Source organism: Salminus brasiliensis, chromosome 17 (assembly GCF_030463535.1).
Source record: "Salminus brasiliensis chromosome 17, fSalBra1.hap2, whole genome shotgun sequence".
In the NCBI taxonomy this organism is placed as follows: domain Eukaryota; kingdom Metazoa; phylum Chordata; class Actinopteri; order Characiformes; family Bryconidae; genus Salminus; species Salminus brasiliensis.
Genome location: NC_132894.1, coordinates 8,971,514 through 8,997,411, shown reverse-complemented (window position 1 = coordinate 8,997,411; position 25,898 = coordinate 8,971,514). Strand labels below are relative to the sequence as shown.

The 25,898-nt window shown below is 38.9% G+C and overlaps 1 protein-coding gene across 1 annotated transcript; it reads left to right on the top strand.

Annotated features, from left to right (window-relative positions):
• Window positions 1–388: 388 nt before the first annotated feature.
• Window positions 389–13,484, top strand: LOC140538214 (uncharacterized). The gene is made up of 2 exons (XM_072660666.1): window positions 389–607; window positions 11,680–13,484. Exon 2 carries the CDS (start codon window positions 11,807–11,809, stop codon window positions 12,596–12,598), a length of 792 nt encoding a protein of 263 aa, XP_072516767.1. The 5' UTR covers window positions 389–607; window positions 11,680–11,806; the 3' UTR covers window positions 12,599–13,484.
• Window positions 13,485–25,898: the final 12,414 nt, after the last annotated feature.

Sequence of the window (25,898 nt, the reverse complement as noted above, 5' to 3'; positions counted from 1 at the left end):
TTTAAAATTTGATAAATTAATAGATGTATTTAACCTTATTCCTCTCTAAAATGTCAGGATTAGACAGGCAGACCATCTAACTGTGTGGTTAACACAAAGACTCAACAAGTGTAGGGTGGAAAAGGAAAGAATACTAATTGCTGTGTTGTGTGGGGGCCATCAAATTTGTATCGGTAAATGTGATGAGTATCAGACCACACACTGCACACACTGTTTGTGTGGGCTTGCTTTCACACACATACACACACGCGCACACACTCACAGACATACACATGCGCACACGTGTGTGCGCGGACCACAGTGTAGACCTTTGAGCTGGTTGTACAGGAGGAGTAGAGTGATGGAGGGGCTTGTGGGCAGAATTAATCGTGTAAGAGGCAGCCAGGCAGGTTCTAACTCACAGCGACAATAACACCAAAGCAGCCACGTGCTAGTGCTGCAGACCACCCCACTGACACTTTTTGTCAGGTGAGACGTTCAGTTCACACACTATCAGGAGAGGGTGCGGGGCCTGTGGCGGATGGCATCCATTTGGTTGAAGACGTACTGACGGTCCAAAAAACTAACGCTGATGTTTGGTGACCCTGCAGGGTTCTCTGGACAACAGGTAAGAGTCCAAGTCTGTTCTTTTAGATGGTGTTAACTTAAAGTTCTGGACTCAAACGAATGGAATTGTCATGGAATACTACGCAGATTTAGATAAATTACCCAATGACGTGATACACTACTCTCTAAAAGGGGAGCCTTTGAGCGATGCCTGACAAGAACTACTTTTGGTTCCAGAAATAACTTTTTTTCAAAAAGATATGCTGTTCAGATTCTGAGAACTTTTCTAAGAGAACCTTTAAAAAGGTCCACCACACTCTTTAGCTAATTTATCGTAATGGTTCTCAAAAGAACATCAATTTAAAGGTGCTTCAGGGAGATTAAAAATGTCTGAGTCTGAACCTCTTTTGTCGCCTTTACAGCGCATACTTTTGTTTTGATGTGCACTTTTGCTCGGTAGAAGCTTAGGGGTGTTTACTGCATCGAAGATGTTCTGGGGTTGATAATGTATTCCATTCAACTGGTCTCTATCGTTTAAAGCTGGCTAATGATGACTTTCTGAGACACTGAAGCTTTTAGTAGGAAGTTACAAAAACATGACGGTTAGATAACCCACTGTACAACTGTTGCACACAGAGCACTGTTACTGTATATAGCTCAACATTTACTAATTTAACAGTTTCACGACTGGTTCTGGGCAGCCATTGGGCATATAGCTATGCACCGAGATTAGAGTTATCATATCTTTCACAAACCATCTTCTAGGTTTTGGAGTGCTCTAAAATCACTAGGCATGAAGATTTTTTACATTAACCTGCCTTTTTATGGTATTAATATTAATATAACTTCTCTAAAGTTTGTTTTTGGAGAAACACAGTTTTAAAAAATGCTCTAAACATGTTTGATCGTCTACTTTTGTTTGTCTACTAAACCTATATGTGTCTTAGTTTCAGTTTTGGAGAGATTCGCAGATATTGATCTTTGGCCTCTGGTATAGGTGGGTTTTTAAACGGATGTGTGGCCAGATATTCATCATAGAATCTCAATATCTAAATATAAACAGGTATCAAAGTGCACCAGGGAACTGCTAAGGAGTAACAGCCTACCCGCACATTCTACCACCACCTAAAGCATGTACAACTCAAATCAAGAAATTCAGTCCCCACAAACGTGTACACACAAACAAATCATCAGTATTTCATTTTCTAAATTCCTTAGATGTACAAGTTTCATATGCTGATATTGAGTACCTGTTTTGGATGTGTTTGATGGGATCTACCCCATCTGTTCAATGATTTGATCTGCAAACAAGACATGATGCCACAACGCTTATCAAGTGATTAAGTGGGCTGAAAAGTGAGGAAGCATGGCATGCTGTCATGGTGATACCACAACTTTTAGGACAGTGTTGGGAAATGTAACCATTATACAATCTTAAAAAAAAAAACGGGGGGTTTTAGCAATGGCACTAGTCCTATATAGAAACATGACAGCTCAAAGAATCGTGTAAATGCTTACTAAGTTCTTTACCTGGTTCAATCATGCTTCACTGTATGATGAAGATTCTCTTGCAGACGTTTGTGCAAACAAAACATGAAACTTGGAAAGTATTGATAAATTGATAAATTGAGTGTGGTTGAGGTCCATGAGGTTCTACATGGCACTAAAAAGGGTTCCAGCATTGTTACAGAATCAGAGAACCCATTTTAAGTAATATGTACACTGATGAGGCATGTGAAGCGAAGTGAGGTGACTAACATTGATTATATGGTTGCAGTAGCACCTTTCAAGGGGTGGGATTTACATATTAGGCAGCAAGTGAACAGTGTAAGAATCTGAGACACTTTGACTGGGTCAGAGCATCTACAAAACAACTTGTAGAGTGTTACTGCCAAAAGTGCTCCAGGGAAGGACCACCAGTGAACCAGCAACAGGGTCATTGGCACCCAAAGCTCATTGTTGCACATGGAGAGTGAAGATTAGTCTGGTCTGGTCCCACAAAAGAACTACTGTGGCACAAACCGCTGCAAAAGGTAATGCTGGCTATGTCTTGTGGAGTCCATGCCTTGATGATCAGAGCTGTTTTGGAGGCATATGGAGGACCTACACATTATTAGGCGGCTAATTTTAACAGCATATCAGTGTAAAACCCCTTTACTGAGACTGTAGGTTGTCTGTGAACAATGTGTAAGAAGCACACATTCAAAGTGCTCAGAAAAAGAGGTCAGAACAACATCTGAATAATACTGCCAGTGCTCGTCCACTACTGACACACTTTCAAGGAAAAAAAAGACCAGCTGTGGTCTCCAGTTAGCATGCCTTGTTTTCAGTCCAAAATAACACCGAAATACGTTTCAGTGGAGCAACAGGTGCTGCGTTGTAGAAGAAACATTAGGTGGCAAAAAAGAAGAAGTTAAGCAGGAGTTTGTTACTGAAAAGCGACGTCTAAAATTAGACAGTTAATAAGCAGCAGGTGCAGCTCTGGCCAAGGCCTCAGGAGACTGCGTGCCAGGAAGTCTTCATCCTGCCACTTGCTCCAGAGCCTTGACTGCACACCACCCACCACCCAGCGAAACCAAAAAATGAAAATCATTTTTTCAGTGTTTTTGTTGTTGTAGTACTTCTTTTTTTACAGTTACAACTTTAGCACTGTACAGCGTCTGACATGGTGTCCAACCAACTGACCATCATAGGAAGGGAAAGGCATAAGAGACAGGCAAGAAAGAGTTTCTTTCGAGGCTGGCCCTGTGGTGGCAGCAGCACAGCAGTAGATGTATTTTTAGTTGTTAAGCACGTGAGATCTGCCACTTTTCACTGTTTTCAGCTTTTGCCAGCTGGCCAGTGGTGTGGCACCAACCAGAGAAACCAAACTAATAAAAAAGTGTTCTGCAATAGCTTTCTGTACTGTACTGCGCTCTTAAAACTAAAGGAGCAATAAGTCTGTAAAAAAAGGGGGTTCATAAATGAAAGAAAATGGTTATATAAAGCCCCAAAAGGTCCCACCATCGCCACAAGTCAGTGCAAAAGGGTTCTATATAGTGCAGGCTAAAAAAGGTTCTTTGACTCATAACAACAGTGAAACAAATTCAGCTACTTTGAATTGCATGATACATTGCTAATACAGACGTGCAAATGCACACACACACATGCAATTTGTCTAGTCCCGGTAGAGAAGTACTGCCAATAGAATAGGACTCTCTAAAGCACATAAACATGAACCTATTGGTACCATGCCTAATGCCAGGCATGGGCTATAATGCCTGGCAGCATTGATAATGCCTGCCCAGCATTGAGATATGGTGCAGCAGAACTGTATTATCTAGAATGATGATGCTCCATCCAATACTTTTAAGATGAGTTGGGGATGAGTTAGGGTGTTAATCATACAACATCCTGACCTCACTAACACTGTTGTCTCTGGATGCAATCAAATGCCCCAGAATCTAGTCAAATAAACTTACAGTTAAGACAGTTATTCCAACAAAATATTTTGGAAGGAAAAATGAATAAGGTACTTTTGTCCATCTACAGTATGAAGAACCATGCCGTTCATCCATTCAAATGGCTCTTTGATTGGTCTATACATTAACTTTACTAAGAACCCAAACTACACGTGTGTATATATATATATATATATTCTTCTACATTGTTTTTAAAACTCTGAGTAATGTAAAATCTCTAGAGCATTTTTTCCTAAAAATGAACGTCCAAACTACAGAATGTCTTATGATTGCTTATTTTATATGACTGCACAATTTTAAATTATATAAAATCATGCTTATTGTCATGTCACATTAATACACATATAAAGGTTAGTCAAAAATCTTAGCATACAATATACATGCAGTGCACTGATCCGAATATATAGCTATTAATATATTATGAAGGTTTAATGTTGTATACAATACAGTTTCAATTCTAAAACTGTATTGAATTACATGTGAAACCTAAACCCAAATATTTATAACTGGAAAGCCATTATTTTTTTATTTACAATTATTGGTTTTGCAGATTTTCTTCAACCTACAAAACATTCAGAAAGCGGAAGCTGAACTGATGCAAAGTGCCCAAAGAAGACGCAAGAATTATGTATGACCTTTATCCTAACTTCCTTGAGCCCCATTAGAACTTCATCTATTTAAATGAATACAAATGTAGCGAGCAATGTTGTAAAGTTCACACATGTCCTCTTTCTAAAGAACCAGTAGCTCGCCCTCTGGACTCGGCCGCAGATTCGTAGAGTTATAAAGGGTTAAAACGAAGTGTGAAAGAGTGGAGGATGGTGTTACATTCATGCTATTCTCAACACACAGAACACACAGTTAGAGTGCAGCACTAACTGTGTACCTCTGCTGGATGCCTTTCTGACATACTGCTACATTCACAATGTGTCAGAACCAGCTTACCAGCCTGGCACAAGGCACAACTGGAACCAATGTTCGGAGCAACGTGACACTAATGTAATTCACTCCTGTAACAAAGTAGAGTAATGCACTACTGTTCCTGATTTACTGACTATGCAAACATATGATGCCGAGCTAATAAAATCTATGACACACAATGCATTTAAATATATATGTTTAATTGCTAGATTGAAAGTTTCCGACCTTTAGCATATTTTGCATGCATCTGCACCAGCTGTGACTGGAGCAGTTTGGTTTGTGGGTTTGTCCAGTGCAGTGTGAGTGATGGTTTCCAAAGTATGTTTTTAGTATGTCTGGATTTATTGCATTGTGAAAGGTAATTTATTTATCACTCTGAAATTCTCTAGATGTGTCCTAATCAAAGCAGAAGAAAAAAACTATCACACTCATAACAGAAATTGTAGACATAGTGTCAATATGTCTCCAATAATTGTCATGTAAGACACTGAAATAAAGGAATAATTCATATAATAAAAACTTCTAGGATCAGATCAGGGTAAATGTGTAATCTCATCTTCAGTAATTTTACTACTCATTTCATTAAAAAAACACCTATAGGCATTTAATTGTGTCTCTTTTATGTTCATAGGCTGTATTATTTCAATGCATTTTTTAAAGCTTTCAAAAACTTGCATTTTCATGTTTTACATTTTTCTCCTTTTGACATAATGTAAATCTTGCAGTTGTTCTCTACATTCTGTTAGAATCTGTTTACATTCACTTCCATTAAAAGTTAACCCCTTAAAAAGCCAATGGTCCGACCGGCAGGCTGAAAGCATTTTTACCAACTTCTATTGCCAAAGAATAGCCCCACCATTTTGTACAGAAGTTCCTGTAGTTGCTGAGTAATACTACTTAGTGTGAAATAAGCCTTGCTGTGTTAAGGGGTTTGAACATTTTTTTTTCTTTAGTAAAGTTGTGATTTTGGAGATTTCTTTACGTTATTAAAGGCATTATAAAGTACAGTAGTTTATAATATCATATCTATCTGCTTATTAAACATTAGTGAACCTTCTGTGTAATGTGCATCCCTTAACATAACATTGAACTAGACTAACATGAGCATATTTTATACAAGAAGCAAATGAAAATTGTGGCTGTGTGGTTTTTCTCTGCAGTTGCTCTCAAGTACAAAATATAAGCAATGAATTTTGTAAATGCTTTTGGAGGCCAATTACACAAAATCCATGCACCTATTGTGTAGTACACAAAGTGTAGTACTAGTTTAAAATGGACTTGACTTGACTTGGAGAGGGAAACCAGTCTCGATTTATTGCAACGCATTTGTAACATCATCTAAATAAAAGTGCTCTGGAAAACGCTGCTTAATCATGTTGTAATAAGCAGCAAGTTCATTTTCAGCTTGAGCTTGATGAGGCTTAACCAGGTTGGCCTAATGTGTAAACACACTTATTGATTTTCTTTCTTTTGAGAAAGAATCAACACAGAGCTCCAATAAGTGTGCTTCCCTGACACCTATCTCACTCGTACGCTAAAGCGTAAATCAGGCCCTAATTACTACACTAAGGTGTTATTCTAGTCATTCTTGTACTTCACTTTCGGTACAGGTTTGTAGGTGTCTTAGAGAGCAACTTAGAAGTAAAGTAATGAGTATTGAGACTACCTTTTCCAGAAAGTAAAGTAATCCCATTTTGCAGTTTTTGAGAAGTAATGAGTAATTTGTAATGGATTATTTCTGAGTAACTACCCTGTGGACTGAGTAACACAGACTTGCACCCTGAGCAGAATCACAGATGCAGTGCACACTATAGGACAGATAAAGCAAAGGGTTTATTTACTTGAATATTACCACCACTGGTGGTAATGTTAGCAACATTAAGAAGTGCAACATATTAAATTAAGCGTGTGATAGTTTCAGGTTCTTTAAACTGCTACTAATGAACTATGATAACAGTTCACAACTTTGAGAGAATACTGACAATAGCTAACAGTTGGCCACTGAAGCGGAGCATCACAGAAATGTGTGAAACTTATCTCAACTACATACTGAGTAGTGAGGAACAAAAACTGTTACACAAAAAAACACATCTCAGACAAACATGTCTGTGAATACATCGGTATTGAGCTTTAAAAATATTACTGGGAACTCTGTGGGATACGTCAGCCTCATCATATATTCTTATATTCTGCCTAATGCAAAATGTCCTGTAATAGAAATGATAATTGGTTTAAATTAGTAGACGTTTTAGTAAACTTTAAAAGGTCTTATATGGTGTTAGAATTACAGTCACTTAAGGAGGAAACGCTTCTGCACTATAAATGTGTAACAAAGGGTTATTTGGGCAATTACATAGAAGAACCACTTTTTGTTCCCTAAAGAACCATTATAAGAAAATATTTGCAAAGAACCTTCCAAAGATTTAAAGATGTAAAATAAAAAAGGATGCCTTATGGAACCAAAAATGTTTTTTCTGAAGCTTAAAGAACCTACCATAGCACATTTTTCTGTGTAGAAGTCTCCATAAGTCACACTTTTAGATCTTGCCTGTAGTTCCTCCTGAAGTCATTATAATTCTAGGAGACCTTTTTTAGTTGAAGTCTTGCTAGCCACTATAAAACTGAACACTGCGTATAAACCATCTAGATGTGAGAAGGGCATCTTCTTTCTTGAGGGACAAAGTACCATTTCTAATTTAGGACATTTCACCTTGGGCCGGACATATAATTAGGGCGACAAATCATACAGATTAAAATCATTACAGATTACATATTTTGACCCAGTATGACATTTATATTGCATTTTTTTGCACCCGTTTTTGCTTCTTTCATTTCATTACGTATTCTACCATAACATTAACACCATCCGCCTAGTGTTGAGTAGGTCGCCCTTGTGCCGACACAACAGATCTGCCAATTCGAGGCATGGAGGCATGAACTCCACAAGACCTCTGAAGGTTGTCCTGTGGTATCTGGCACCAAGATAGTTGGAAGTCAGCAGCAAATCCTTCAGGTCCTGTAAGCTGTGAGGTGGGGCCATCTGCATCAGTGAGCTTTAGGGTGCCCATGACCCTGTTGTCGCATCACCGCTTGTCCTTTCTTGGAGCAATTTTTTAGGTACTAACCACTGCAAACCAGAAAACTCCACAAGATCTGCCTGATGTTTTGGAGATGCCGTCTAGACGTCCCAGTCATCCCGCTTTTAACAACACATCATCTAGTCATCTCTTGACAGATGCCACTGTAGATGAAGATCACTTCACCTGTCAGTGATGCTAATGTTATGTCTGTTGGGTGTCTTAATGTGGTCTTAATAAGTATACTTTAAAGGATTTGCTTGTAGTATATGGGATGTTTCTACATAGAAAGTTCAGCCATAAATATTAAATTAGCTTCTTATTGGATGGCACAAACATACAGACAATAAAGTCGCCAAAAGAACCACTTTAGGCTGAATGTGATGACATGTCGAGTACAAGAAAGACTCAACATAACATACAACATGATGTTTCATACAACCTTATTATTTCCCATAATTTGTACAGCTGTTCAGAACCATGTGGCAAACCAATCTAAACTTTAGCATCTTATCCATTGTAAGGCTCATATTTTGGAGAAGCTATTAAAAACATTCATTGCCTCACAACAAAAGACCGCAGTTGTGAACGCCTTATCGGAAAATTTGTCATGTATCTGAGATAAATTTGTGCTAATGATCAGATATATAAACGTTTACGTAGGCTGCTGAATTTAATTAGTCAGCGTCTTGGTAATGGTGCAAATTTAAAAAAAAGTGTGCTACCAAATCAGGAAAGTGCCCGTTTTACATCTAGAGGATATCTAAAGCCAGTGTTGCATGTTATTGCGGTTAGCACAAACCAGGTTAAAAAAGGTGTTAGAATTATACAGACTTGTTAAAGGGAAAACAATGTCTAAAAATAGCATTTATGCTAATGACTAAAGAGTCCCATGGTCTCATTTTATCACTGTGTTTAGTTAATGGTTTTGCTTAATCCAAAAATTAACGCTCATTAATACTAATTTGACACAGAAAAGCATTTACCATAATATCTCTCTCTCATATGCATATATGAGATATATGTGTCTCTATATGTACATCAGTATATATATATATATATATAGACTCCCAAGCTAAAGCCTGCTCAGAACTGCGAGGGCATGTCAGATTGTAGAATGACTGGCAGTGGCATCAAAATGAAAACATAACCACTGTCCACCAACCCCTTATAATTTTTATTATTATAGCCGTTTTTATATGCATGTTTTAATGAAGTGGTGACACTTCATGAGTCCGATTAATGGATCTGACTCATATAGGATGTTTTATGACATGATAAAAAAAAAGTCCAACAGAGAAAAACTACGAAACTACAAAAACTCTCTCCACAGGAAAGACCAGTATTTTTAACCAACAGTTCAAAGTAAGTAGAAGAGAAGGAAAATGAATGGATAGGGGCTTTAAAAAGACTTTAAACACAACTTAAATATACAAATGTAAGTAAATGGTAATGATCCTAAAATATACTCTTGGGGCACTCCTTCACTTATGCTGCACTTATGTTGAGTATTGTCTTTAATGTACTGTGACGGCACAGCATGAGCAACCAGAAGATGAGTTCTAGCACATTATCAGTCATTTTTATGACTGTGAGTTTCTGTGAATTACAATGCAGTGGTCCACCATTACATTGTACTCCACACTTCATGAGTATGAGAACGTTTACCTTCTCATTGAACAAAGACAATTTAATCGTTCAGAAGATCACTGAAAGTCGCTATATTGCTACTCTCCATTCTGGTAAATCATTTGACACTTCGAGTTTGCTTTCTGATGGTGTTAGCTGATACATAAGCCCCCCAGGAATTTCTGCAAAGGTCTAAACTATATGTAGCTTGTCTCATAGCTGTGGTTTTGCACATGCATCTACATCTCCATCTCCTCATGAGCATTCACTCTTTTTTTCTCATTCAATCAAAAGAACACGCGGCTTTCTGCTCTGACCTGAGTGTCCGTTTTTTTTTCTAATTGTGCCCTGTGGTGAACCCATAGACACAGCTTCAGCCCTTCTGCCCATACTGCTCTCAGCACCGATTTCCTTACCTGTGAAAAGAGTTTTAAAGATGAAAGCTAGAAGAGGTGGAATGTGGGGGTGGGGGGTGGGAGGATGTGGTTAGCCAGCAGTTGCAGACACACTCAACAAACCAAGAGAGTGGACAAGGTCAAAAGTCACAGACCAAAACAAGAAGGTGGAGGCTGGTGATGAGTGGGATGAGGGATGAGTTGAGGAACAACTTTGAATGGTTCCATGACCAAATGGTTTCCATAAGTCTTTGTTGATTTGATCTGTTATCTGCCCCCCATTGAATTATGTCAGCCTATTGTATGTCAGGCTAACCTGGTTCCTGTGCAGCTAAACTCATCAAACCAAATCTGACAATCTCTTTGCAAGACAGGAAAGCAAAGTATAGCTCCTCAGTGAAGCACCAATGTGGCAGAATTACAGAAGGGAAGGAAGTTCGCATGACAGCACATTGAACTTTATGGGCACTTTTACAATCTCTCTCTCTCTCTCTTTTTCTCTCTTTCTCTCACCATGATTCAATCTGCACAGATTCAGCTTCCAGTACCTAAGCAGACTCACAATGATGCTATTGAAAACTGTCCAAAAAAGGGTTCTTTGCACAATGCCCTAGGCATCCTGAAAAACTTTCAATGGATGGTTCATGCCATGCCGTTTTGCTATGCCGCTTTGCCATCAACAGCCAGAGTCTGAGAGAGCACAGTTGGCTCTCCCGGTAGGTAGATGGCGCTCTCTCCCCTCATCACTCTTGGTGTCTGTTGGCTGGTGTGGCTGGGTTTGAATGTATCGTAGAAGACAAGTCTCTTTACCCTCCTAGTGTTGGGGACATTGTTAGTGATGGGGTTACGAACGTGTAGGTTAAATGATTACTGAAGGGACTGACAAGGGCACTAAAAATGTATTAATTCAATATTTTGCCAGAACTAGTTGTGGGGCCCAGTGTAATATCTTTTCATGGAGCCCAAAATCACTGACACTGCCCCTGCTCACAAGTCACATATTTTTTGGGGATGCAAAGTGATCCTTCTATGGAATTGCTTAAAGAACCCTTTGAGGGACATTTTCTTTAAGTGTGTAGTGGATATTTGTGAGTCCAGCTTGGGCACAAAGCCATCTTACCAATTACATTGCAGTTTGGACTCTAACGCGACATCAAAAATTACTGCAAAATCTCCCCTTCGCTTAAACAAAATATACTTCACTTATACATTTTTCACTACAGTAATATCATTCTTCAAAAGTACTGCAATTAGGATTTTTTATCACTGATTGCATCATACTACCAATCAACAGCAAGCTGAATTTTCTTTCATTACCTGAACATACACTCAAGCTGTGAGGTGTTTAGATGAGTTTTCAAACACTTTGTCACAACCACAAGGGGAATTTTCCTTCTTCATTACACCTCTGTTGCTCATAGAGGCCATTACAGGAATGTAATTATACATAGCTTTATGAAACCAAAGCTATGTGAAGCTCATGTAACTGTGGTCAACAGCAGGCATCAAATGAGATGCTCAGTAGAGATATGTCACTGTGCCTGTAGGTAATAACTCTTTAAATCAGACTGTTTATGAAGATATGTAGAATATGTAGCATCATATAAGACAATTCATACCCCAAAACTGTCTTTTTATGTGTCCTTCCAGTATCGTGCAAGGAGTGCTGAGAAAGCAACTGTGGAAACATATACAGACCATCATAGCCAAGCACCTTCATCTCACAGACAGCAAACACACTCTGAAGCAACAGACAAGGGCATCCCTCTCCCTGCTGATGCTGGCTAGGATGCAGTCTGCATTCTTGCGGCTGAGGGCGGAAGCAGAGCAAGAGTCTGACGAGCCGTCTCTTAGAGGCCTCGGCCTGCGTCGTAAACGGGAATTCACCCCGGAAGAAAAAAAGGACACTTCCTATTGGGAGAAACGGCGCAAGAACAACGAGGCGGCCAAGCGTTCTCGAGAGAAGCGTCGGGCGAACGACTACATGCTGGAGACACGGCTGGTGGCCCTAAGTGAAGAAAACGCAGCCCTACGGTCCGAGCTTTTAGCTCTGAAGCTTCGCTATGGTCTCCTCACTGCTAGTCCTTCTTACACGGCCCACCAGAGGAGCTTCTTTCAGATGCATTCATACGCCCCTCAAACCCCTAACCTCTTCCCAGACAGAGAGCTTTACTGGGGCAGAAGGAGTCAGGAACCTTCACAGTTTCCTGCATACCAACGAGGGCCTGCAACTATAGCTACCCACCCTGGCTCGAACCTCCTCCCCACACATTCCCTACCCATCAGCAGAGCATATCCTTACCTTCTAGATGCCCCTGGTCTCCTTCCCTCTACAAACACCTCCATGCTTTTGGCTCCTGTGTTACCCCCTCTGGCTACCTCCTGTGCAGAACTTCCACTGCTGAAAGCTGGAGGTCAGAGGCTCACATCAGATGAGGAGGGCGAGCAGCAGGTGCCGGCCGACGCCAGTGCCGCACTGCCTCACAAACTGAGGCTGAAGAACCCCAAAGTAGCAGAGCACAAAGACAACAGAGCTATATCCCCAAGCCCGATATATGTGTCTGACTGAGACCAAACCAAACTAGCAGGTGGACTGTTTAACTTGGATAGAAGGCCTAGATGGGCCTAGGAGGGGGTTTAGATGGACTAAGTGTCCTCCTAGGTTGGCTAGGAGACATTCTTAGGACATTGTGATTCACCTCTAGGAGAATTTCTTTCTCTTTTTTTTAAAGATACAATGTTTCAATTTCTATTCATTTTTGCTTAACATTCTCAACAAGGGTGCTTCCACACCTGCCATGATTGATGTGGACCAACCAAACATCTGTAGCAAAGTTAAATCGGACAGATGTGAACATTCAACCCATACTTGGACAACTGAACCACAATCAAAAATCCTTGTTAGTTTATAGTGGTGGAAACACATTTCTGTTATGGTTTCACACCAAATAAAGGGAATTCAAGAGCAGGCCATGCTTATCTCAAGGCACATCAGTTTTGTAATCTGCTTGTTTCATCGTTGACTCTTGACCTGTTATTCTTCTTGCATGAGCTGCTGCTAATAATGCCAGACAAGCAATAAATAACACAAGCTTGTTTTTAAAAAAGATTATAGCTGCATGTGTGTGTGTGGGGGGAGGGGGGGGTGCACAATATTAAATCTATAGCTAAAACCCTACAATTGAAATCAGTAACTGAATTGATTAAAGAAGACAGAACAGTGTGTGATGAAACACATGAAGTTAACATAGCATGTGTGGTTTTTCCCTTGTTAAGTGAATGAAACTGGTAGCTGGAAAGTTTTACTTTCCGAGAGGAGACGGTGCTTTCAGATCATTTGTTTTTTGTTTTCTTTTTTCTTGTCAAATAAAGTTTACATTGGGTTTTCACATTCTCGTCATGCAAGGGGTTAGATCATGGCTGCATTTTACAGGTAACATACTTGGTCCATTTACAGTGAGATTCAGCAGGTCAGTCTGTTTTACTAGAATAAAGGTAAACAAGTCTCAAACTGGCTTCTGATATTGAGTTCTGGCCTGAATGCATGAAACCACAACTTCATTCATTTGTGATTTATCAAGCTGTTTTCAATTAATATTTTACATAGTGCTAATTTTATATGTGTTTAGAGTAATTTGTTAATCAGTTGACACAAAATACATTTGATGAAAAGCAATTCATGTCATTTCCATCAAATGAATATATTATCTTTGTAGCATAAGCTGCTGCTAATAATGCCAGACACACAATTAAAGATTAGCAAAATGTAGGTAAATGCAGCTAAAAGGGACTAGAAGGCTAAAAACTAATGCTAGGCTGACTGTAAAAGGGAGAATGGTTGAATGGAGGAAGCTGGTGAAGCAAGCTAGTCGCATTCTAGGCCAAAAGCTAACCTAGATGACTAACCTATCTGGCTACAATCACTTCAGCTAGCTAACCACACACTTAGCCAAGAACACAGAAACTAAAATGCTTAAAAGCTATGCTCGGCTAATGAAAGGATCCAATTCCTGACCAGTAACAGCATGAGAGAGGGACATAGCATAGATCTGCTTGCTGTTACACAATAGTGCTTTTAACCTGTGAGAATAGGGGCTAACACACATCTTTCTGCGCATAAAATCTCCCACCGAAAGTCAGAGTGAGCTCTGACTGATAAGGTGTATCCGGCTGGATAAAATGTTTAACTTCTATTGATGTTAGAATGAGGGTGGGTTTTAGTCGCCACAACTTATGACTAAATGTCAATATTCTACATAGATTTTGGTTCCCTTACTATGATTTGAAACAATACATATATATATGAAACCATATCTATGAAATATGAAATCAACAACAACATTCAGAGTATTATGTGTGGAATGTCAGTTGTCGGAGTTGTGACACATCCTATCCCCCCGGACATCCTATCCGCTCGACTGTTCCATGTGATTAATTGTCATTACATATTCACGCAGCTGTCCTACTTATATGCCAGATTAAAAGATATTTACTGATCATTACTAAGAATGTTTTTATATTGATAAAGCGTCGCTATTTAACTTTATTTATTAAATGTTAAACACTTTAAGTTCAACGATATAATATTGTTGTTGCAACGATGGCATATAAAGCTGATACCAACAGGTAAAGCTACATATCGTCCACTTGCTATCCACTATGAGCTAACCTTGTGCAAGATTAGCAGATAACTGGGATCCAAATAAAATAATAAAGCAATAAAGAAACAACTACCACTAGATAATACACACTGTGAAGAGGGGGGGGGGGCATGATCACATCTGCTAGCATGCTAGCTACATTGGCTGGCAAAGTACTAGGTCCTAACTAGGGGATAAGATGTGTCCGGGGGGACAGGATGTGTCCGGGGGTATAGGACACTGTCACTATTCTTCTGCATCAATGCTGCCATTTAACATTGTCCTAACATTCCATTGTGGTCATCCTACATCTAATCCTTTTAACCAGATATTAAGGTCTAGAGGTTGGAATGTCACCTTGAGTGGATGTTTGGAGTATGACCTGTTCTTCACAACAACCAAGTCAGCTGTGTAACTTTTCTACATCAACTTGATGTTGGTATTTGACGTTGGCCTGACATTGAATTTTGGTCATCCAATGTCTCAGGCAATGTCTCAGATACCAATGTCTGTAGATGTTGGTAGCCAGCTGGGACTAGCTAAATGCCATAAAGCCTATATTCCCATATGGTGCCAAAAAGCAATAGAGGAGACTACAAATAAATGCTTGCATTTAAGACGATAGTAGTTTAAATACGTTGGATTTTTTATGCTAATTATGTTTTGTTTGGGGGGGTTGGAAGTGTTAAAGTGGTCTTTTCGTGTATCTCGATATTACATCATTGCCCAGTCACAAATGCTGAGCAGCACAGGTTAGCTGGTGTGATGATTGATTGTCAAGTTAAAAGGGACACTATTGCCAGTGCGTATCGGCACTGTGAACACATCAGTTCACACATTTCTGCGTCAGTGACATGAAATGTATGACTAATGTCAAGTCCCCAGGAAGCAAAGATGGCAGGATTCAGGACACATACTTTCAGGGTGTACAATTGCCACTGAGCAAATCCCATTAAAATGAATAGGCGCTAATGCTAATGGCTTTCTTCAGGTGTAGAGGAGATTTTCTCTCATCTTTCCCAGAGTACATTATAATCCTAGGAATTCTCACTGAGGGGAAAGCCCGGGCCTTTTTATGTAATTTCTACTTTCAAACATGACTGACAATGATGAAATGGTATGAAATGGTGGTCTGACTGGTTGAGTCATTGATCACCTGGATGTATTCATTGTGTTGTCTCTGTAGTGTTGGCTTATAACTGCTCCAAAAGGCAGAGAAGTGACGTTAACTTTGAAATTAGAAAATGGAAAATTATATTGTTTGTTTTTTTTCTCACGATTAAAAGAGAAAGTGACTCAGAAATGTAACTCAGCTGAGGCAGTTCAAGGTGGTACGGGGGTGTCGCGGTTAGCACATTCGCCTGTCGCTGTCGGAGTTGTGGGTTCTGGTTCCGTCTGGCTCAAGGTTTCTCCACGTGGGCTACCCATGTTCCAAATACATGGATGAATGTGTGACAGGCAATGCTAAACTGGCATTTATGCCTAGCAGTGAACTGGTCTCTTAACTTGGGAGTGCTTTGCCTTGTTCTCTGTGAAATGGTCCCTGCAGCTAGTCAAAGCTAGTCAAATGGTTTGAGAAGCTAATATTAAAAAGCCTTAAGATTTAAAACTCTTATATCTATAGAAGTCATTATAGATTTTTGTCTAATATTTATGCATTAATGAGTTAATCATTAGGATTAAAATAAAGTAATTTTAGAAAATCTTGACATGAATGTATGCATTTTGAGTGTTTTTTAACAAAAATACAAAGATACTTTTAGCAATTACCACTTATTTATTATTGTCTACAAACACATACAAACTGAAGGGGTGGTTTATTAGAAGACTCTCTGGATTCTCTGGTCATGTTTCTAGCAAATAAAAGGGTTATATATTCGCCGAAATAGTTGCCTATATCTTGTCTCAGGAGTGGAAGAACAATTCTGCTGTACATCAGATCAACTGTACAGTCCTAACTACAGATAAAAGACAGATGAAACCAGTTAGGTACCACTGAACAGTATGTGTAAGTCTGTGTTATGTAATCAATATTTGTCTTATGTTGGCTTTTAGTCTACAGCTTTCTTTTGCCGTTTTGCTGTGAAACGGGCTGACAAGGAAGTAGTAAACCTATCAGCAGGGTCTGTTGTGGTTTAGCAGTGTTAAGACAGGGGACTGCATGTGAAGTTTCAGTGGCAATGAGGGGCTGGAAAGGTGGAGGGAGGGGTTTCTCAGCAGTTATGAGTCACTTTGGGTTAGCAATTAATTGCAGTGTCTCCAGCAGCCCCACAAACAACACATTGCATACTAGCAGCACTGAGCAAGAGCACAGTCAGTCACCACCGACTGAGGCTTCCCTCAACACATCCTTGACTCACTGCAGCAGTGACTAATTCTCTACTACTCTAAAATAAATCTACAGTTACTCGAAAGTTCCACATGAACGGTGCATTGTTTTACAATTACCCCTTTCAGAAGACAAACCCAGAGTTAACAAATGATGTGTTGATGAATGTTCAATAATGAGATTAGTAAGGGATGTTATAGAATTGTGGAAAAATTACTATTAGAAAAAGTTGCTCAACTTTATAGAAATCTGTGAAATGGATTTGCTGATTGAGTCATTCAGTGCTGTTTCAAGGTATCCGTAGTGTTTAAAGCTGATGTTAAATTATCCCAGCTTCTGTAAACTGGGTCTTTTAAAGGATTTCATTGCTATTTCGACATCCTATTTCTCTGAAGCTGAAATTTCTAAACTGGATTGAACAAAAAAATAATATTTAACAGGTAAACTACAGTAACCATAGCACACAAGGTTCTTCTTTTTTAAGGTAATGAAACTGATAGATGGAAAGTTTTACTTTGCTAGAAAAGATGGTGCTTGCCAGTATGTTTGTTTGTAAGTTTGTTTGTTTGTTTGATAATTAGCTCTTCATTTTCTGTTTCTTTTTTATTCGTTCTTGTCAAATGAAGTTCATTTTTGGGAATCACATTTTCCTCAGCTTAGATATTAATGCATTTTAGAGGTCCAGTATTTGTTGTATTTACCATAATGAAGGAAAATAGTATTGTCCTATATAGTCAACAGACATGATCTACATTTTATTTAATTAAAACTAATTATGTTGTTTAATACATTTCAAATATATATTGGCACAAATATTAAACAAAATATTAAGTTTAATGAATATTATTTGTAAATAAACTTCCTTCACTTATTATACAGAACATTCAATTGACAGTTTTATATTTAAAATTCACTAGAACATATATAAATAAAGATTAGAGTTCTCTTTAAAATGTTAGATGTCAAACATTTATAAATAACATCTAACATAAACATTAGATTTGCCAATAAGTTCTTTGTTTGTTAATTTTCTCAGTTTAAAAAAAGGTCTGTTCTTTCTAGCAAACGTCAACAGAGATTTTATTAGATATCACTAACTACATTTTAATAGAGTGCTGTTAAAAGTGAAAGTCAAAGGAAAGTACCTTCAGTAACTAACACTGTGCTAGCCTGTTTTCTAATGCATCGTCTAGTTTACGTACGCTAGCCTTATCTAATGTTTAAGCTCAATCAAAAATAACACTGCAGTTCTGTTCTGTTAAAAGTTGCACTGCAGTTCTGTTTTGTCTATACCTCTAGTTTCCATCATATTAATATGATATTTAAATTTGCCACAGAGGTGCAAAAGTAGCTTTTGCCAGCATAGCGGTACAGCTCACTCTTGTTTTCCTGTTTAACTGGTGACCCATAATATTTTGGGCAGGAAAGAGAGGAAAAGTAACAGACAAAGAGGGACTAGAAGGTGCACTTCAAAGCTTTAGGAGAAGAAATGTAAGAAATAAATTCTTATTGCCAAAATAAGAGTGTTTGGTGTTGAGGTTTATGTTAGTAGTATAAAGGTAAACATGTGGTTGAGGTAAATCTCCAACCAGTTTCAGATTAGACTGGCATGATGTGCATACAAAAAGTGGAATTTGTGAAAGTCAATTGCCAATATGAAATCTGTTAGCATTTGCAACAGCAATTCATGTCACTCACATTGTCTTAGTAAATGAAATATAATACAAATAGAACATAAAAGTAATGCACCTAACCTAACTCACACTCACCAGCTCAACTTTAAAATGACTTAATATGGTAAACAAGCAATTCAATAGTTTTTTTACTCAAATTGAGACTTTGAATTAGGTAATGCAAATAAATGTTAGTTTAGATGAACAAAAACAAAATGTAACATTGACTTGCTGCACGTTTTTACTGTGTATATGGGTTTACATTGTGCTCTGTTTGAAGGTGCATTCATTGTACAGTACAGTACAGTATTACAGTCAGTTTGGTGTCATGACTATACCCAAGGTGTGATAAGAGGTCAGTCATGTCAAACATGTCAAAGAGGTGGATATCTCCACAGATCAACCATAGCATTAAACCACTTGTTACATTGACACCTGTTGAGAGTTAAAATACACATATTAGGCAGCAAGTGAACAGTCAGTTCTTGAAGTTGATGTGCTGGAAACAGGACAAATTGGCAAATGTGAAGATCTGAGCTACTCCAACAAGGACCAAAACATCAGGCAGGTCTTGTGGGGTGTTCAGCAGTGGTCAGCACCGGCAAACCGGCGACAAGGTCATGGGCACCCAAGGCTCATTGTTGTTCTCATTGCTGTCCATGGAGGCCCCACCTCAGAACTTACAGGACTTCTGCTGCTAACGTCTTGGTGAAAGATGCCACAGGACACCTTCAGGGGTCTTGTGGAGCCCCTGCCTTGATAGGTCAGAGCTGTTTTGGTGGCACAGTTAATGTTATGGCTGACTGGTGTATATAGATATAATAGAGCTGGGTTACTTGTTTAGCTTTGAGGATGTGGCGTCTTACAGCTCTCACTGAACTATGAGCTATCTCTTCAACTTTCTGCTTTTCTGCTGTTTCCCACCAAAGATGCAGGAAAGAAGAGAAAAGAGGAACATGAAAGAGAGCCTTTGTCTTTTATATCACTATACCACATCCTCAATGCAAATGAGCTCTACATTACAGAAGACAGAAGTACATAATCTGGTTGCGTAGTTTTAGTATCTCTTTAGCACTGACTGCACACAAGCAACCAAACATTTCCTGGTGTACATTGTTATGCTCATAACTCTCGTATGCAGTTTTAATCATTACACAACATCACAGACTACCTAATTTCCGTGCGGCATTGAAACACTATTGTCTTATTTGTTTGTCAGTTGCATGGCATTCTTTTAATAGCCAGTTACTGTGTCTTCGTCTTTACTTTTCCTTCCTGACAGATTTAGACTGACAAACATGAGGGCTAATGCCAAGAACGCACATTCACATTCACACATGCTATGTGTGCTCACATACCGTTGGCCATTGTTCTATAAAGTAGCACGTCAACCCAAAAAAACATTTGGATGCACTTTTTTTGCCTGTTAAAAGCTTCATAACATTGATGGAAACATTTTGCACATGAACCAGCAAGAATTGCAGTCTCATTACGAGTCAAAGAACCTCTTTCAGCAGTACTGTAAAGTACCCTTCTTGCTAATAGTCTATTTTTAGGGGTTCCAGAGATGAGTATTATCATAGAGATGATTGTTTAACCACTCATGAAAGCTCAGAAGACTAGAGGCCTTCTATTCTTTAATGTGTAGATTCATGTACTGTACTTAAATATTTCTGTCACTTAATACTTTTTACATTTCAAAGTACAACTCTACTTTTTACTCCTTATATATCAAAGGTGTTCATAGGCTTCTTGTTGCATTGGAGCACACACAGACTTTAGAAGGGCACAGCCATGCCCCCAGCTTGCCTAATATTGCTGGTTAATAAATAATAATAAATAATAATAATAATGAGTAATGATATCCTTAATTGTTTTATTATTTATAAAAATAGTAGTATTATTACTGTCACACATGCATGAAATATTTTCTTTCTGGCATAAAACTATACGCTAGAACTCATAGGTAGTTGTAGTGACTAGATCTCGACCCTGGATCTCGAAGCTTGTGTTATCAACACCCCCTTTTACTTGCTGGCACAAACAGAGCCTATGCTAATGTAGCACTAACTGATGCCTTTCCTAGTTTAATTAATCCTTTTGCTTCAGTGGTCTAATATGTATGTTTGGTAGGTTATACAGTCATAAGTGGTCTCAACCAAGACTTTCTTTTAAATGTTTACGAGTGCACATTGCTTTGTGAAACAAACCAATGTATACTGGCTCTTACCCGAAAACGTTAGCTGATCAAGGGTTTGGAAAGACGCTGGGCCATTATGGAAAATGTAGCGCCTGTAGTGAATTTTGCACCACGTGTTTGAGGGAGTTCTGTGAGTATGTGTTCAACCCTTTCTCCTGTCTCATAATGTTTAACAAAACAGACAAATGTGTCCCAGATTACTGTCGATATCTGGCCCTGACCTGATTCACATTAAAAAAAGGTTACGTTTAAAGCTAAATCTGACAGCCAGGTAAAACTAAAGTCCATTTCACACCAGACGTGGTAACCACGGTTCATCATGCCATGTGCAATCCGATCCTTTATTAATTAATGTCTTTTGTACCAGTCACGCAGGACCGTGCTTTGGGTCTGTTTTTGACGCGTGCCACGAGTAGAGTTCAGTACCGTTTCTTCTGTATAGCTAGCAAGAGCCATATCATGAGTTTCACCAGTTCAGTAGAATTTAATCAGTTAGTCCTGTGCGGTGGGAATGCTGGTCTGAGAAACGGGTTTCCAATTCTGAATGGATAACACGGACAAAGGTGAACATTTCACCATTTATCTGGATAAACTGTATCATTACCATCAGTCTCTTAAAACCAGGAAATAACTGGAAACCAGCACAGTTTAGTTGAAGTTGAGGGGTTGTCGATTTCAGATGGATGGTCTTAGTTTTTAATTTAGTTAAAAAATGATTATGATCTCACAGAAATGCTAAAACAGTATTTAAGTAAATGTGTTAAAATGAAGGCCTGTGTGAAAAGACAGAAACAGGCAAGTAGTGTCAATCACATGTTCAGGGTATCGGAGCTGAGAACTGTATGTTACCACACTTATCATCTGTGAGCGGAACATGAAACTGATAAACTCAGTATTTTAATTACAGTAGTTTTATTTTTTTTCTGTACAGAAACAGTCAGAGATTAAAATGTCATGTGTATGATTTTGCAGATGATGCTGCAGTTCTAGCAGAAACCATTATGTCATGGTTACGTTCATCTGTAACTAAAAAAGCATATTCAATATTCAATTCAAAAAGCATACGATATTTAATAAATGTTTAAAATCAAGTAATTAGAAGGAAATCTTTCCACTTTTTTATCTGAAGTACATTTAGGAGTGTGTACTTTTATGATTTTTCCTGAGTAAAAAATGTAAACCATGTACAACAATCCTTCGTTCTGAGTTCTTCATTTCCAGTGGAGTGCCAATGGAGGTGCTGCGAAATAAGACTGCTGCTACTAGTTAAACCTTAGACTAATAAGGTTATAAGTTATTTACGCACCTTTGAGTAATAATGATATCATAGGTCAGCCTCAAACCAGCAGTGAACGCGGGGCTTTATTAACAGTGATTAACTGACACATCAGTGTTAAACAGGACAATCCCAGAGTCTGACATTTAAAGGCCATTAGAAACTTAAAACGCATGGATTCGTTGATTTGTAAACAGCTGTGTATTGTTTGTTTCATGATCACCTTAAATATTGGGCTCTTTTAATTCAACACTACCATTTATGACATTGACTTGATACACCGATCAGCCATTATATTAATACCGCCTGTCTAATACTGAGTACGTCTCTCTTATGCCGCCACAACAGACTGACCTCTACAAGACACATGAACTCTACAAGACCTCTGGCACCAAGACGTTAGCAGCAGATCCGTTAAGGCCTGTAAGTTGTGAGCTTCGGGCCTCCATGGACCGCATCAATGAGCCTTAGGTGTCCTCGACCCTGTTGCTGGTTCACCGCTTCTTGAGACACTGAGCACTACATACCAACAAACCCACAAGACCTTTCTCATGTTTTAAAGCGCTAACTTCATGGGATGTTCTAGAGCCGCCATAGTGAAGGTGTACTGAGAATGGATCGAGAATGAAAATCCCAATGGCATAACAGTGGTGCCCCAGTTAACCTTTATTATGAACACCTCCCGTCACCTAAAACTGTCCGTGCCATGACCTTGCTAGTGTAATCCAAGCCAAGGGTGGTTATTCCCTTATTTTATTTTTATTTATTTTATTATTATACTATAAGACATGGGATGGGACATGGGACTTTGTAAGTATATAGCCCTAGCATTACTCAGAATCTATCAGTAAAATGAATGACTCTTCCTCTCCACAGACAGTTTCTATCATAACTGAACCCTCTGCCTCTGCGAAAGTGAAACTTCCAGAGAACGTATGTTTTTCAGAAGTATTCAAAGACCACAAAAGGCAGTAGTAGTAACCTAATCCTTGCCCTGAACGACACTGATGCTCATGCTTCCGAAACCCCAGCAGTTTGACGGCGCACAGACACTGATTTCTAGATTTGCCGAGGCACAGCAGCTTAATGTTTAACTAGAAATATTCCTTACCTTACTTCTCTGCCTTTATCAATGAGAAATTGAATTAGCTGCTCAGTGCAGGACTCAACTGGTTTCTGTCCACATAGCCTCATGCAGTCTCTTGCTTCTTATGCTTTTAATTGCTTGCACCATTCTTTGCACCGTTTTTTTTTTTTGGCATGCGGCAGCCGGTGTTTTCATGTAGTCGAATGCACCTGTGAGCTACAGTACTCAAGCCAAACCACCATCCATCCAGCCAGCAGTGCTCAGGCTTGTGGCCATGAGGCTCAGCTTCCATCTCAGCTACAAATATGCAGGAGACTAAAGAGAATTTCAAAGAGAATCTGCAACTTGTATGGCTAGAAGGAACTAGAAATGCAGCATGTTAAAGCAACGGTATGTAAAATCTTGTTGATGTTCCACTGTAATAGAAAGGACAGAGTTCCATCATTGTAGCTCCAGGAAAACTGCTTAATGCTGCGAGTCTTATTTGGGTAAAATCCTGTAACCGTCTCAGTTCACATGCTTCTTCCACTTGTAGTGATGGTTCTGTATCTCCTAGCTTGTCCAGAAATCCATGTGTGAAGCGCATCCTTTTACGGTGGCTCAAACCACAAATTCCACTTCCCTACTCTAGAGGGAGCCCAGGAGCAAGAAATACCAATTCTCACACAGTGCTGCTGTAAATAGGAATAAGATATTATCTCGCTGTCTAACTCAATCCATGGTTTTAGCCATTTCCATTTCCCACCCACTAGCTAAGGCTCCCTCTATAACATGCTGGGATCGTGAAGCCTAGCATATGCTTTTTCTGAATCACATGAAGCCAGCCAACCACATCTTATCAAACTGCCTCTGACACAACATCATTGGACAGCTGAACACTCTCGGAGGAGAAAGCTCACTGCAAGTTCTGGTACATCAGCTAACAGACGCCCACACTGGCTAGCATCGCACTGGTGATTAATGGGGGGGGAAGAGATGGACCATTTTGCCTATCCAGAAAGAGTGAGGCCTGTTATGCTGTCTGGGAGAGATGCTATCTGTATGGAGTTTGGTGTATTCTCCCTGTGTCTGCGTGGGCTTCCTTCAGGTAACCTGGTTTCTGCTTTCTTCCCAAAAAAACACAGATGGTTGGTGAATTGGCTATGCTAAATTACTCCCTGGCGATGGGTGTGTGGTACTCTGTTATGAAGTGGCCCCCTGTCCAGGATGCAGTCTGTTACTGCCTTTCACCCAGTAATTCCAGGTAGGCTCTCTGCGACCCTGACTAGGAAGAAGCGGATAAGAGTCATGGATGTTTGCAGTGCCACTTTTCTCAAACCTTGTGTTTCTTTGACTTTACATAATTAAAATGTGACAAGTGGTCACGCAACTATTTAAAAAAGATTTTTTGACTCACCTTTTTGTCAGTGCCAGAAATAGCACACAGAAAGCTCACATCACTGCGGAAAGTCAATGTTTTGTGATGTGGTTGAGTTTTCAGAGTAAAACACTTTATGTAATAACATAGCTGTGGCTACACCACCGGTGCATGTGCCAGGGAAACCACCTGTAGTTTTTCCTGATGTTTTCAGTCCGTCTAATATAATGTGCACCTGTACTACAAGGTGCTTACGGCAACCTGTTATTTTTTCCAACGAATAACCTCTGCATGTAAAGTAATTCATAATTTTAAGGACTTTGTTTTGTAGCAATGTCATGGACTCGATGACTAGAAACTGCACTTCTTAATGGAATGATAGAACTAACATAACTGTAACTTTACTTCAACTTTTTTATTTTGACTGTTTTGCATCACTGGCCTTTTTTTCAATTGTACAGTGTTAGGGCTGTGTATTGACAAAACTTGGCCATACAATAAGTATATTGTGATATTGAAAGCTAGGTGTTATATTGTAGCTTTTTATATGACATTATTTGGAAAACTTTCATAGATAAAAAAACATAAAATATACATCAAATCTGGGTAAAAGAAAATTTGACTTTTTATTGTATCTAGTGATCAGGGTTTAAACACAACACAAAATGAACCACTGTCTGCCACCAATATTTACCTGTAAACTATTAATTACTGTGTTTTTGACAATCTAAACAGTACTGCAAAATATAATATGACAATACTTCAATTTATACATTTTTACTTACACCAATATTTAGTCTGACTAGATTTTCAGAGCTTGGGTTACTCTTAGTTTACTATTAGCTATTTAGTCTATATATAATATTTTAAATGGTTTAGAATGTCATACACTAAAAAGCTAAGCGTGAGATGTGAACTCAAGGTGAAGTAAAACCTTAGCTAGCTACTGCAAACATGGCAAATGAGAATAAACTTAGAAAGTCTAGAAATTTGTGTGGCCAGGAGAGGAGCAGGAAAAAAGGGTGAGTGAAAGCAGTGGCTCATTATCATTTTGAATAACAGATACTCAAATCAGCCATTCCTATAATTAGGTTCTGGGTGTTTGATCTTTGTGATTTTTTTTGACCAAAGCATGTCACTGACCTTTATGTCAATAAGACCCCATGGAACTGTGTTAACTCCTTGAACAGGGTATAACATCTCACCATTAACTCACCAGGTTCTACAGTGCAATTGTAGAAATTGTAGAATTGTCGAAACACTAAAGGCGTTTGGTAAAGGAATTAATCATTCATTGAAAACAAATT